The 15,595-nt window shown below is 48.6% G+C and overlaps 1 protein-coding gene across 1 annotated transcript; it reads left to right on the top strand.

The window, feature by feature from the left end:
* The first annotated feature begins 2,149 nt into the window (after positions 1–2,149).
* DDIT4 (DNA damage inducible transcript 4) lies at positions 2,150–4,256 on the top strand. The gene is made up of 3 exons (XM_052639828.1): positions 2,150–2,282; positions 2,405–2,660; positions 2,934–4,256. Exons 2-3 carry the CDS (start codon positions 2,465–2,467, stop codon positions 3,425–3,427), a joined length of 690 nt encoding a protein of 229 aa, XP_052495788.1. The 5' UTR covers positions 2,150–2,282; positions 2,405–2,464; the 3' UTR covers positions 3,428–4,256.
* Positions 4,257–15,595: the final 11,339 nt, after the last annotated feature.

Genomic DNA, 15,595 nt, shown 5'->3' with positions numbered 1-15,595 from the left:
TTATCCAGTGCTCATTTAACATAAACCTTTCTGATTATAAAAAGCTGTGTGTCTTTTTTTTTTTTAAGCTGTTTTATTAACAGAATGAGACAGTGAATGAAAAAAGGTGCTTGGCACACAGCATATGGCTCCACAACACACTACTTCCATGGCTATTTATTGAATAGAATGAATGATTCCTACTAAATTGACCTTTCTAGAATAGCTCTGGATCCTTTTGCTTACAAAACCTCTATTTTTCATAGATTAGTGTTCCACATTTTTCAGAATGTTTTTTCACGCAGGGAATGGGGGATAGAGAAGAAAACCACCCTGTCTCTTGCTGTCTCCCCAGTCCAGTCAGCCTGGGAGGAGAGAATGGTCCTGATACATTAATTCCCTGATCTTTACTCTGAGTGACAGAAAGACACACCCATACAGGTCACCCCAACTCTTTTCTTCTCACCTCAGTAAAGGGTAATTTCAAGAGGATGTCACCTCCCCTAGTCCCCCAAGCGCTTCACCCAACTGTCACCACCTGGTGTCTTTAAGGCTCCCAGCAAGTTACTGGAGCTTGGAGAACAGGAAGAAAGGGCCAGTGTTCAGGCCTCGAAAGCCCTGGCAGCCAAAAAGCTATTCTATTTTGCATCAGTGTTTAAGGTATCTCCTAATCTGAGTCATCTGATTTATTTTTTACCCATGAATTTGTCTCCAGGGATGGTTCTCTCATCTGCTGAAAGCAGACGGGGTGCAGGGTTTGAATTCTGATCGTTTAGTTTTAAGTCTTGGTTTGCCCGGAAGACCCACGGGTCAGTCTTTTTTTTTTAATGGGAGCGGGGTGTGTGGCTAGCAGTGGCCTGATTACTCCAGTGGCAAGTGCCTTTGGTCACACAAGTCTGCCCGGAAGCGAGGCCCGCCAGTCTGATCTGGTTAGGCTCTGGCCCGCCCCGGCACGGGAGCGTCTGATGGAAGTTTGGTTTTCTCTTCCATCAGGATTCGGTATCCCAGGTTGATAAATCTCAAGTAAATAAAGGTCGAATCTGTCCGAACCTCTTCCCACCGTCAGCAATCTCTGTTAGTTTTCTATATTACCGCCGTCGGGTCACATTTTCTGTGGCACCGCCTGACTGACGAAACAGGGGATGGCGATTGCTCTCCGGGGCTTTTTCTGGAGATCTAGGTCCTCGATCCTGACGCAACTCTCCGGGTCTTTTACACAAAGCGTTTTGGCGCAGAGGGGCGCTAGGACCCAGCAGACGCCTTGGGTTCTCTCGCCGCAGCGGACTGGAGAGACAGCCGCACCGCAGTCGGTCCATAGGGCAGGCGGGTGGGTCTGTGTGTCTCTATGATAATGAGTCAGTACCCAGCTCGAGAACCAAGGGCTAGGAACCCGGGCCCATCAATACTGCTTTAACCACACTTCCCAAACCCTCTTCTTGTAGGCAGCTGGAGGGAGCGGACACTGTTTGGGGACCAGGCTCACATTCCGGGCACGGACCCTGGCCCCCGCATTAATCCATCCCCTGGGGCTGGAGGGCAGGCGGGCGGGCAGGTGGGGCGGCCGGGAAGAGGGAGAACGGTGCCCGGAGCAGCCCAGTCTTTGGACCCCACCCCCAGTCCTTTCGTAAGGCAAGGTTAGCGTGGGGTACGTGTGCGAGAGCCGGCTGGATTAACGTCTGCTCCCCGCGCCGCCGTCCCACGAGTATCCAGCCGGGCACCCAATTGTGCCCATAGCTCGCAGGCTCTCAGACGCTGGGTGCAACCGTTTTCCCTGCCTGTTGCCCTCTCAAGTTCCCCTGCCTCTTCCCCCGAGCGGCTGCGGCCTACCCCCTCCATCAGAAATACGACCGTATAATAAACAAGTCTTTCCTTGATCCTCCCCTGCCGCGAGCGCCCTCGGGGACCTTGGCAGCTGCAGCGGCCACAGATCCCTTCCAGAAAGGGGGCGTGGCCGCGGCTCGGGGGTCCGTCCCTGAGTGTTCTGGGTTCAGCGGGGGCGGGTCCAGGCGGCTGTCACTGGGCAGGAGAGAACGTTGCGAACGTGCGCCTGAAGCCCATTGGCCGAGGTGGGCCACACTCCCGGGTCTGGATTGGGCCGCCGCGCGGAAGGGGTGTGGCCTCTCTGCACTAGCCCTTATAGGTCTCTCGGCGCTGGTGCTAGGGACCTCGGCAGGCCTAGGGGGAGGTGCGGGTGGGGAGAAGGGACAGGTCTGGGCAGAGCTCGGGGCTTGGCACCAGTTCGCGCACTCATTCAAGCGGCAGTACGCACTTGTCCCAACAGTTCTCGCTGACCGCAGTAACTGGTGAGTGTCCGTTCTGTGTATGCTGATCGCTGAGCCGAGCGGCCTCGGCCGTGGGGGTCTTAGCTCTCTGTTTGATCCAGCCCCCAGACTGACGCCCAATCTGAACCGCTTTTCTCTTACAGCGTCTTTTGAGCTCCAGCACCCTGAGCTCATCTGCAGACGCCCTGGCGTCCATCCTCACCATGCCTAGCCTTTGGGATCGCTTCTCGTCGTCGTCTTCGTCCTCGTCCTTGTCCCGAACTCCCACCCCAAATCAGCCGCCGCGCTCAGCGTGGGGGTCGGCGGCCCGAGAAGAAGGACTCGGCCGCTGCGAGAGCCTGGAGAGCTCGGACTGCGAATCCCTGGACAGCAGCAACAGTGGCTTTGGGCTGGAGGAAGGTAAGCGGTAGGCAGGAGCCGGACGCGAATAGAAGGGCCGGGGAGGTGAGGAAACACCGCGCTAGGAGTCAAAGCCCCCCTAGACTTCCTATCCCATCAGAATCTGGATTGCGGAAGGGGGCAAGCAGAGGAGAGGAACTGAGGTATAGGGTACTATCATGGGGCATAAACTGAGGCACAGACTGGAAAGAAGTGCTGGTTTCTTAGCGAAACAGCACTTACTCCGTTTGGAGCTTCTCTTACCTAATCCTCCCCTATTGCTTTCCCTTGCAGATTCTGCATACCTGGATGGGGTGTCCCTGCCCGACTTCGAGCTGCTCAGCGATCCCGAGGATGAGCACCTGTGTGCCAGCCTGATGCAGCTGCTGCAGGAGAGCCTGGCCCAGGCCCGACTGGGCTCGCGGCGCCCCGCGCGCCTGCTGATGCCGGGTCAGCTGGTGAGCCAGGTGGGCAAAGAGCTACTGCGCCTGGCCTACAGCGAGCCGTGCGGCCTGCGAGGGGCGCTGCTGGACGTCTGCGTAGAGCAGGGCAAGAGCTGCCACAGCGTGGGGCAACTGGCCCTCGACCCCAGCCTGGTGCCCACCTTCCAGCTGACCCTCGTGCTGCGCCTGGACTCACGCCTCTGGCCCAAGATCCAGGGGTTGTTTAGCTCTGCCAACTCTCCCTTCGTCCCTGGCTTCAGCCAGTCCCTGACGCTGAGCACTGGCTTCAGAGTAATCAAGAAGAAACTGTACAGCTCGGAGCAACTTCTCATCGAGGAGTGTTGAACTTGGGCCTGGGGGGCCGATAATGCCCCCATGTCAGAGAACTTTTGGGGTGGGGGGCAAGCAGAGGCTGAGGAACTGGTGCCTGCCCTCAGAAAACCGACAACAGCCACCTGAGGGTAGAAAAGTCAAGGTGGGGGAACACGGTGTTTCCCTAGGAAGCTCACTGAGGTGTGAGTTGGCGGCTCCCTGCTAGGGGCACACGCTGCCCCTCAGTACTGTAGCATGAAACAAAGGCTTAGGGGCCAACCAGGCTTCTGACTGGATGTGTATGTAGCATGTACCCAGTTATTTTTATTGTTACTGACAGTTAAGACAACAGTGGCGTGACAGAGCCAGGAGGGCAGCTGGGCTGCTCTGGCCTCTGCAAGGGACTTGTGTTTCACCATAGCTGGCCCTGGTGGGAGGGGGGAGGTCATCGAGGTGATTCGTGTATCTCATGGTCTGAAGGGCCCAAGTGTTTGGTTCTTTGTTTTTGTTTTTTGATCATAGCTTCACTACTGACCTGTTCTAGGCAGCTATCTTACAGACGCATGAATGTAAGAGTAGGAAGGGGTGGGTGTTAGGATCACTTGGGGATCTTTGACACTTAAAGAATAAATACACCTGGGAGCTGTGTGTGGCCCATCCCTGGATGTGTACTAAAGGGTTGAGCTGTGAGAGGATGGGGCTGATTGGGGTGGGGGCTGGAACCCCTCCCTCAGAGGAGTACCATCTGGATCTTCCATCTAGAACTGTTTACATGAAGATACTCGCTGTTCATGATTACACTTGATGTTCAAGTATTAAGACCTATGCAATGTTTTTTACTTTTCTAATAAAAAAAAGTTTGTTAAAACACTTGTCTGTCATTAGTGCCATGAAATAAAAGGGAGGGAGATGGGTGCTGTAGAAGGTGGGTTTCATCAGACTCTGGTGCAGCTCTGTGTTTCTCTGTTCCTCAGGAAGGTCTGAGGCCCCCTGCCAGCATGGTACTGGAGGTATGCAGGCTGAGTGCCCTCTGTGTCAAGAACCCTGGCCCCCTTTGCTCTGCTGGTTGAGGCTACCAAGGAAAAGCCCTGGAAACTGAGGAGGAAGTCAGACCTCTCACAGAGTCAGAGTCTCAGTAGAAAGAGCTCACCTGACTGCCTTGGGTTAGAAGGGCCTGGCACAAAAGACTGCTGAGCCCAAGGTTCTTACAGGCACTTAAAGGACTGCAAAAGACATTTTGTGTGTGTGTGAAAAAAGGCACAGTTATATTTGTTCCACAGTCATGAAAATTACACATTTTATCTCCGGACAAGAAAAGGCTAGGGAGCAGGAGCAAAAGGCATGGAGTTTGAAAAAGACTTAACTTTGTTCAAGCCTCTGACTAGACAAGGAACTTAGGGCTCAGAGGGGTAAGACCTCCCAGGCAGGAACAAAACGCACAACATACACAGGAGCTGTGGTGAGGGCTTCGGGAGCCAGGAGACTGCAGAACATTTCATGAATGTTCTTGGTGACCTGGACTCGTTACACTCTTTGGGCCCCAATTTACTTATCAGTGAAATTGGGGTTGGGCCAGATGAAGGCCAGGGCCCTTCCCTCTCCTCCCTCCCAGCTACTCGGCCAGTCCTCCCACACCAGCCTCTGGAGGGTTGTTATCTTCTTTGTTTCTCTTCCTTGTCTGAGACAGGCCTTGTTTGCCCAACTGTGAAACAGTATTTCTTCCACTGGATTGTAGAGTCAAATCTGTTGGGGCCTGAATTAAACACAGATCCCCCTGCCCTGGTGGAGATTCTGATTGCATGTGTCTGGGGCAGGGCCTCAGGAATCTGCATTTTCATTCAGGATCCTGACATGGTCTTGAACTTTGGGATGGTCTAGAAGACTCGCGTCTCTAGTGGAATGAAATGACTTGTTCCCCAAGATGAATGAAGTGGTTAGAACTAGATTTGAAAATGGTGGTAAAAAGTAAGAAGGTGCCCAGAGCAGTTTTAAGAGAGCCCTTACTTCTTGGCACATCTTCCTGATAGCCACCCTGGGAGGGGTGGGTGGGGTGAGGGTTAGTAAAGTTTTACAGATTAGTAAACAGTTTTATAGATGTCTATTTGACATCCAAGTGGAGTAGGTGATCGGGTATGTGTCTCTGGAGCTGGGGGGAGGTCCAGGCTGGAGCAGAAACGTTTACTAACAGAGGCCTAACCCCTAAATGAACATATCTTCTGACCTTGGCTGTCCTTGCCCACTCTTAGCCCCTCAGGGTGGGGCTGAAAGTAAGGCAGACTTGGCACTTGGGTGGTGTCTGGGGGCACTCTCCCAGGAACCGAGATCAGGGGCAATGCTCATGGCTGTGCTTCCCTGGCCCCTAAAGAGGAAAACAATCATGTCTAGAGTCTTTTTGGTGTTCGGAGGCAAGAGAGGGATAGAGTGATAAACATTAACCCTCTCCTAGACCAGGAAGCAGCAAGAACCCTCAGATCATTCCTTCTCTTAGCTGGAAGACCAGAGGAAAGCTTGCGTTCCCAAGAAGGGTCAGCTAAAATGCTCTTTCCTGTGGCCAGACTATCTTTCTTCATTCTCATGGTGCTTGAAAATCCCCCCAAATAGGATAGAAAGACCCCCCCCACCCCGGTTGGGGCTCTTAGACCTCCTATGAGGCCTAAGGGAGCTTTGTCCTAGGTATTGGGCTGTTGAAGAGAAGATGAAGCAGGTTTCTTTGTTGCCAAGACTGAAAGCTAATAAAGCTTATGAGACTTCCATATAAAATCCAACTTTGAAAACTGCTTTCTGAAATCATTCTGTTTGGCCTATACAATTTGTATTGATTTCCTTGATATATCTTGAGGCAGGAAGGCCATGAGTGTGGCCTGAAAGGGCAGGTACTAGTCTAGGCATGGGGACCCTGAGCTGAGATGCTGGGCAAGTCACTTCCCACTTCCCTCTGGACCTCAATTTTCAGGGTTTATGAATTTTCAGTAGTTAGCCTGACACTCAGACCTTTCTGAATTAATGAAAGACTGCAGTTTCCATCTGGGAAAAGGTATAACTGGAGTCCACCACTGGCAGAGGAAGTCAGTGGCTGGGCAAGAGATGGGAGGCCTGAGCTGTGGCAGAGCAAACACCCTGTGATAGAAACCACCTTTGACTGCCTTCCCTTCTGATCTGACTTTCCTCTAATGCTCAAAAGTCATCATCTTAACAACAGTCATGTCAATATATAACCTTAATAAGTTCTTGTAAAAAACATCATATTGGGCTAATGTGCTCAGATAGCATCACTTCTAAGCTGTAGTTTTCTAAGCCCAGTGCATATTAAGCAGCCTACATAAGGTTCCTTTAATTCTGCCTCATGTTTCAGAAGGAAATTCGAAGGCTCAGAGCGGCTCAGTGAGCAGGGGTAAGAAGGAAAAGTGTCTCCTACCTCCTGGGCCTTTGGCTCAATTCACTGAACCCTCCTGGTTCCCCAGCTCAGGTGTCCCGGTCAGCCTCATCCTGCTTTTGCTGCTGGGGCAGCAACCTGAGGAAACATGAGGCATAGAAATCAGGCCCAATTAATAGATTAATACAGGACTCTATAATTATCCTGAAAGGGGGGTTCCTTATGAAGGAATCACAAATTAGAAAACAGTCCATTAAATCCAGACACATCCATGCAGGGTCCCAGCTGGGGAGTCTCCATCTCAGTCCCAACAACGGGCAGCTGCATGAAAATATCTGTGGCCAAGCAGTACTGATGGCTCCAGAGGGCAGACACTGGTAGATGGATGGTCACTTGATTACTGCATTCATTTAGTCAACCTGCATATAATGAAATGGGGCCATGGACCTGCAAGACAAAGCCAAAGTAAGTGGGAACCCTTAAAAAGCTGATGGTAAAGTCAAAGTTCTCTCTCTCACACACACAGACTCCCACGTAATCACACACATACTTTTACAAGCAAAACTGTGAGGCAAAGAAAAATGAGAGAGAGAAAATGGGTATATATTCAATGTTCCCTACCCCTAACTTCCCAGGAAAAAAAATCTAACAATCAAGAAAGATTAAAAGTATACCTATATAAGATAAAACTAATTAAACTGTATGCTTAAAATGGTGAATTTTATTGAATGTAAATTATACCATAATATCTGAACTTTTTAAAAGATTATGTATACACAAAAATTAACTCAAAGTAGATCACAGACCTAAATGGAAGAACTAAACTATAAAATTCTTAGAAGAAAATATAGAAGTAAATCTACATGATCTTGGATTAGGCAATGACTTCTTAGATATGACACCAAAAATACAAGTTTTAAAAGAGAGGTTCAACACGTTAGACTTTATAAAATTTTTAAATATTTGTGCTTCAAAGGACACTATCAAGAAAGTAGAAAGACAACCCACAAACTGGGAGAAAATATTTTGCTATACATGATAAGCAATTTTCATGTAGAATATATAAAGAACTCATGCAACCTAATTAAAAAATGAACATAAGATCTGAATAGACCTTTCTTCGAAGAAGATATATGAATGCCCTATAAGCATTTATGAACAAAATTGTTTTAACTATTGGTCATTAGGGAAGTGTAAAATAGGATACTGCTTCATACCACCAGAATGGCTATAATCAAAGATGCAGGCAATACCAAGTATTGGCAAGGATGTGGGAAAACTGGACCCTCATACATTGCTGGATGGTTTGTAAAATGGTACAGTCATTTTGGAAAAGAGTTTGGTAGTGCCTCATAATGTTAAGCATATAGTTACCATATGACACAGCAATTCCACTTCTAGGATATACCCGAGAAATGAAAATGTATGTCCACACAAAAGCGTATGTATGAATCTTCATAGCAGCATTATTCATAATATCAAAGCAGAAACAAACCAAATGTCCATCCACGTGAATGGATAAATAAAACATGGTATATCCATACAGTGGAGATATTATTTGTCAATTAAAAAAATGAAGTACTAATCCATGCTACCACATTTGATGGTTCTCAAAAATGTCATGCTAAGTGAAAGAAGCAAGTCATGACCACATATTGTATGAGTACATTTATATGAAATGTCCAGAAAAAACTAATCATAGAAAGTAGATGAGTTGCTTAGGCCTGGGGGACAGGGGAAGATGGGGGTGAATGCTAGTAGATACAGAGTTTCTTTTGGGGGTGATGATAACATTCTAAATTCTGCAACTCTGTGAATACACTAAAACCCATTTAACCTTACACTTTTAACAGGGGAAATCTGCAATTCAGTTGCTATGTTCTGTCTGACTCTGTGACCCCATGGATGGCAGCACACCTATAAATTATATCAATAAGACTTTTTTTGAAGTATACATTTTTCAAACCCATAGAACTGAACACCTAATAAAAGGGTGCATTTTTCTGTATGTAAATTATACATCAATTAAAAGATTTTAACACATATGAAAAAAGTACATAAAATGACCCCTAGAAGTTTTAAAGCATAAATTATTATAGTGCTATAATTAGGGTTCCATTTAGTGTAAATATAGTAAATTTTTCACTAAGGAAGGCAAAGAGAAGCCATGAGCATTTTGGTTCAAATTTTATTTAGTGTCTGTCTCTGCCAACAGAATGTCAGCCCTAAAAAAGTGCCTGGCTTCTAGAAAATGCTCAATGCATATATGTCGAAGAAAAGACAAATGGAAAAGATCCTGACATCTCAAACCCACCAACTCCTTGAGAGGCCCATTGGAGCCACTTTCAAATACTTTCTTTTTTATTATGGTAATATACACATAACGTAACATTTACCATGTTAACCATTTTTAAGTGGACAGTTCAGTAGTGTTCAATATATTCACACTGTTGTGTGACCCATCTCCAGAACTTTTCCATCTTGCAGAACAGACACTTTACACTCATTAAATAACAATGCCTCATCTCCCACCCCATTCTACTTTGTGTCTCTATAAATTTGATGTCTCTAGATACATCACATAAGTGGAATCATACCCTATTTGTCTTACTCTGCCTGGCTTGCTTCACTCAGCACAGTCTACAAGGTTCAATTATATGATAGAAAATGTCATAATTTCCTTCCTTTTCAAGGCTGAATAATATTGCACTATATTGATATACCACATTTTTCTTATTCTTTCATCTGTCAAAGGACATTTGTGTTGCTTCCACTGGCTATTGTGAATGATGCTGCTATGAGCATTGGTGTACAAATATCTCTTTGAGACTCTGCTTTTATTTTGGGGGGGATATATACTCAGAAGTGGAACTGCTGGAGCATATGATAATTCTAGTTCTAATTTTTTGAGGAATCACAATACTGTTTTCTATATCATTTTCCCCATTTTAAATTCCTACCAACAGTGCACACTTCCAAGCACTTTAATGCCTCTCCACATCTAAATTCAGGTCCAAATTGTCCCCACAGTCAAGCCCACTGCACCCATGGCTGTAGGTGGTAAGTGGTAAAGGGCTGTATGAGGGTGATGAATCTGCAGGAATTTGGAGACAGAGTGAGCACAGGGTCCCAGAGTAGGAAGGATGAGATTTCAGCTCTGAAAATGTGAAGGCAGCTTTTCCCATTCTCTCTCCTGGGCCTCCTATCACCACATTCCCATTCCCTCAGAGGGGAGAGGGTAAGCTGAGGCATGAGGACAGAGCAGTAGAGTCGATTTGGGATGGCACATCTCAGAGGACAGGAGAGGGACCTGGGCCCCAGGAGAGAAACGGTTGAGGGCTGGAGAATCTGCCCCCAACCAATTCTCAGCCTCCAAAAATTTTGACTTTTACTATCATTCATTGAGTGAATACATAACAAGCCTGTGACTTCAGTAACAATGTTAAGTGAATATGTACTTTACTCACCAAATTTGCATCTACTGACATTTAAAAAAGCAGCAGCACGAATATGGGCCAGACATGCTGTAGACCTTCAGACAACACCAGGCAAACCTTGCTGGAATCTGCCAGCCCCTGGTGAAAACATCGACCCCTTTCAAGGCCCTCCCGGCCTCCCTACCCCACCCCCAGAAGTCTGAAGCGGGCAGAATGGGAACCGCACACTCCTCCACAGGGCTAGAGCAACGGCAGGCTTAGGGTTACATTTATCCTTACATCTTTAGCTCACTTCCCTGGTGGCTCAGACAGTAAAGCATCTGCCTATACGGGAGAGCAGGGTTCAGTCCCTGGGTTTGGGAAGATCTCCTGGAGAAGGAAATGGCAACCTACTCCGGTATTCTTGTCTGGAAAATCCCATAGACGGAGGAGCCTGTAGGCTACAGTCCATGGGGTCACAAAGGGTCTTACATGATTAAGCCACTTCACTTCACTTTATTCTTACATCTTTAGCTCACTTAACATATCACCAGTCCTGTGAAGTAGGTCCTGTTATTATTATTCCCATTTTAGCGATGAGGAAACCCAGGAACGTGGGCCAATGGAAGGAGCTTAAACTGGAGAGAGGAAATCTGCAGTCTAGAATGCTTTTGGCCCTGACCTTGTCTCTTTATCTTTGAACTGAGGGGGTGGGCCTGGATGACACCAAGAGATCTTTGTGGCAGAGCTCAGCGGCCAGCTGCTGCTCTGCTTCTTTCCCCTGCCCCACCCTATCGCTGCTCCCTGGGTTCAAGCCTAGGGTGGGGTGGGGGCAGGGGCGGGAGGAAGAACAGAGCCGCCTTGCAGATCACTGGGCAAAGGCTTCACCGCTTCCTGGGACAAGTCCAAGTCTGTAAGGAGAATGTTAAGAAGAAATTTCCACGGCCTTTCCCCGCAGCCAGGGATTTTCCACTCCGCCTGGGCAGACACGCCTCCCCGGGGACCTGGCAATCCATAGGTGTTAATGGACAGCTCGGCTGAGTGCTAGGAAGAATGGAAGACCTGATTCTGGTTCCTGCCCTGGGAAAAGGGCACAACTGCCACAGTAAGAAGAACAGGCTGACAGAATGGGGATGGTGTAGAACAAAGTGTTCGGTCCAGAACAATCCCAGAGAGAGACCAGCAGGGACAGGAACTGTCAGAGGAAACTTCCTGCAAGAGGGGACCTGAGCTGGAGGGCCAGAGGAGGGAGGAGGTTTTCCGGGGCAGACAGGAGACAGCAGAACAGATGAGAATAATGTGGACTAGCTTTACAAAGGTTGCCATGAACATAGGAGCTGGGCAGTAGCCAGGAGAGAGGTAGATGAAAGAAGCGGAAAGTTTGATGAAGCAGATGGTGCAATCCAGGAGACAGACAGCCGTCACAGGGGATTTGCTGCGGCCTTTGCACTGGCTGTTCCCTCTGCTGGAAACACCTTTCCCTCACAGCGTCACCTGGTTGGTTCCAAGTCGGCCATGCTAAACAGGGAAACCTTCCCTGGCCACTCCTGCTGTAGCAGTCTCTAGCAACACCTCCCTGCTTCATTTTCTCCCCAGCACTCATCACTACCTGTACTTATTTCTTTCAGAGGCCACCTCCCTCCTGGAGGATGTACACTGCATGAGAGCAGAGGCCAGCTTGTTCCTCACTGACTCCTCAGAGTCAGGCACACAGCTGGCCCTCCATATACATTGTCGAGTTTAACTGAACTACAATTGGGTCCGATGACAAAAGGAAGCTTATAATAATGTTGTTGTTGTTTTTCCTGAGGACTACTGTATGCCAGGCAGTGTGCTAAACGCTTTACAAACATTATCTCACTTACTCCTCTGAACAACTCTATGAGGGAGGTGCTGCTATTATCCTTATCTTAATGGTAAGGAAACAGGGCCAGAGAGGTTGGGTAAGTTGCTCAAGGACACACTGAGCCAGAATTTGAACCCACACATTTATCCTCTAGATTAGCACTGTTTGATAGAAATATAACATGAGCCACATAAGTAACTGAAAATTTTTCTAATAGCTACATTAAAAATAGAATCAGGTGAAAGTAATCTTAATAATAGTTTAAATACTTAAATATTTAATAATATTTAACATTTTAATCTGATATATTAAAAATACTATCATCTCAAAAATATTAATGAGTTCTTTTTACATTTTATTTTACTATGTCTTCAAGATGTGGTACCTCGTTTGCACACGCAGCACTTGTTAAATTTTTGTCAGAAAATGATCTATATTTAGATTTCAGGAAATTTGCAGTTGAAAAAGTAGACCCGCATATTCAAGTTGTTTCAAACATACTGTAATGTTTTCTAGCCACTGCGTCGAGTATCAGTTTTTAAGCTTACATGTAAATTGATTAAAGAACATGATAACTCAGTTCCTTGGCTGTGCTAGTCACATTTCAAGGGCTGTGACTAGCGTCCACTACGGGGTACGCAGCCTCATCTGATGGGGAGGCAGGTTGGGTGGGAGAGACCTGGGGGAGGGATTCGGAGCAGGCAGGGGAGAAAAGGGCAGGGCAGCTGAGGTGGCAGGCCTGGGCACACCTAAAAATGAGATGGTTTGACCAGCCACGACTCCTACCAAGCAGCACAGGTCTGGCCCACTCACGAGGCGATCACCTCCTATGTTAGTCTGGGCTTCTGCCCACCAAGACAGTGATGGCCCTCAGACCCCTGGGTTAAGCAAATGGTGGCTTTTCATGGGGCTTCTATCCCCTCCAATACCACAATGAAGGGATCCTGAGGATGTGTGAGGCTGGACCTGCACCGGCTCAGGCTGGGGGTTGGATGATCTCCCTCTGACCTCCTCCTCCTGTGGGCAGCAGAGGGCGTGGTCAGGTGAGGGGCCCTGGCCAAACACCTCTGGAGTCAAGAATACGTGGGTTCCAATTCCAGCTCAGCCAATCCCATGCAGTGTGACCTCAGACAAGTCAAGTTCCCTCTCTGAACTTTGCCTTCCACATCTAGAAAATGTAGACCAATAATGAAATTCTTGAGAGTTTAATGATGGAAGGCAATGGCACCGCACTCCAGTACTCTTGCCTGGAAAAATCCCATGGATGGAGGAGCCTGGTAGGCTGCAGTCCATGGGGTCGCTAAGAGTAGGACACAAATGAGCAACTTCACTTCCACTTTTCACTTTCATGCACTGGAGGAGGAAATGGCAGCCCACTCCAGTGTTCTGGCCTGGAGAATCCCAGGGACGGGGGAGCCTGGTGGGCTGCCATCTATGGGGTCGCACAGGGTCAGACATAACTGAAGCGACTTAGCAGCACAGTGTGCCCAGCTCATAGTAAGCGGTCAATTAGCAACAGTCTTCCTAGACATTGTCCTTTTCCGGTTAAAAACAGGAAAGTAGGCTGGACAATGTCCATGATCACCGGAAAGGAGATGTCCAAAGTGAGCTGGAGAGGGAGTGAATTAATCTGGACAGATGAGGTTTCCCTCCTCAGGGCTCCCGCACCTCCCGTGTGACACAGACTTGGTTAACTGCCTGGTTAACCTGTCGAGAGTGGGGAGGGAGATATGCCACTCCCACAGGCCCTGGGTGCCCAAGCAGGACATAAGAATGGCCAAGAGCCGCCTTCCAGAAATGGGGAGGATGAGTCAAACTGAATCAGAGGCAGTTAAGGTCACCCTGGGTCCTTAGAGTTACTCAGAGTGACCCTGGTATATGCCTGGCAAGAACGATGAGTGGACTGGAGAGCAGGTGGGACTGGAAATCACCCAAGACAAGGAAATCAACAGGTGGAAACTCCCTGCAGGCAGAGCACACTAGAGAAGCAGCCGACAGAGGCTGAAAGTGGCCTTGGGTGGGTATTTTTGAGGGTAGGGCAGCTCCAACTCCCTCTCCCAGTCAGCACCCCACTTGAGCCGGGAATATTGGTCCCAGACCCCAGCTTTCCCCACTTCAGCTCCCCAGTCACCAAACCTTTGCCCTGCCCGGATCCGCCCAAGTGCGAGAGCTGAGACAACCCTAAGTCGACCTCTGCCCGCCAAAGGTCTCCTGGCTCTTGCCACTTTGTCCTGTCAACGTTTTCAACATTCCCTCCCTTGTCTGTCACCCTCCACTGGAACTGATGCTCCTGGAGGTAGGACAAGTCCGTCCTGCTCACTGCTGTGTGTCCTGGGCACAGCTCAGACTCTGACACCCCACTGAGTACTTACTAGATTCTTGCCAGGGCAGTAGACTCAGACCTTGGTGGGTTCTCATCACATTTCTAACACTCATTATGTGGCTATGGGTCAGCCTCTCTCAGCCTTGTTTCCTCATCTGTAAAGTAGGAAACTAAATCCCTGTGAAGAGCTTAGAAAACCCAGGTCAGAAAGTGGGGAGGATGAAGCATCCTGCCAGCTCTAGTAAGCATCTGATGGCTCTTACTTCAAACACAGCTGTGAGCAGAGCAACCTACAGAATGGGGAACTGAGGCCCAAGGAAGACTTGCTGAAAGGCTGCCCAGGGAGGGCCTCTCTGTCCCACGCCTCCCCCCCACCCCGCCCCCGGACCCCAGGCCCTGGTTTCTCCTTCCAGCACCTCTGGTTAGATCCCTCTCATTCAACGTCCCTGGGAGTTTCAACCCGGAGGTTCTGAAGTGTACCAGCCTCTCCCGTCACCTTTCTGTATGGGATGGGGCCTGGCTCCTGGTGCTGGAGACAGCAGAGACAGCTGACTCTGGTGCTAGGGTCACAGAGCCAGGGCTCTGTGTGTGTGTGTGTGTCTATCACTTCGAAAATATTCACTGGCTCCTCACTGTACCCCAAGAGGGAGGCAGTTCAGCCAAATGCTGAGATGCTGGAACCTGGAAGTCTGAATGGACTTAAAATATGAGTGACATAATGCACTTTTCCCTTCCTAAGTCCCAGTCTCCTACCTGACAAAGAGGGCTCTGGAACGTGACGCATGTTCAGTTCTCAGCATAGGGCCCAGCTTATCCTTAACACTTTAGAAACGGCAAGTGTTTTTGTTTGTTTGACCGTCAGTCCTATAAGGGCATGAGGCATTGTTCTGACCATTCTTGGTGCCCAGGTGGATGAATGAATGAGTGGAAGGAAGAAAAGAAGGAAGAGATGGAGGGAGGGGGGGAGAAGAGAGGAAGGAGCTGCTTTCGTGCCACTGCATCTTCCTTCTCCCACCTGGGAGCTGCCTCAAAGCTCCTCTCATTGAGTGTTGCGCCACATGCGGTCAGGGAGGAGAGCTGAGCAGAGATGGGAGTGTGCTGGGTCTGAATTCTGCATCTGCCTCTTGCCAGTTGACTGAACTTAGCCTCCTCAACATTCTCCTCTGACAAATGAGGATGATCCTACCAACTAACTCACTGAATTGTAGGGAGGTCCAAAAGATGTCTGTGAATACACTGAACC

The sequence above is a fragment of the Budorcas taxicolor genome, chromosome 5 (assembly GCF_023091745.1).
Source record: "Budorcas taxicolor isolate Tak-1 chromosome 5, Takin1.1, whole genome shotgun sequence".
Classification (NCBI taxonomy): domain Eukaryota; kingdom Metazoa; phylum Chordata; class Mammalia; order Artiodactyla; family Bovidae; genus Budorcas; species Budorcas taxicolor.
This window is presented reverse-complemented; position numbering and strand designations above follow the sequence as displayed.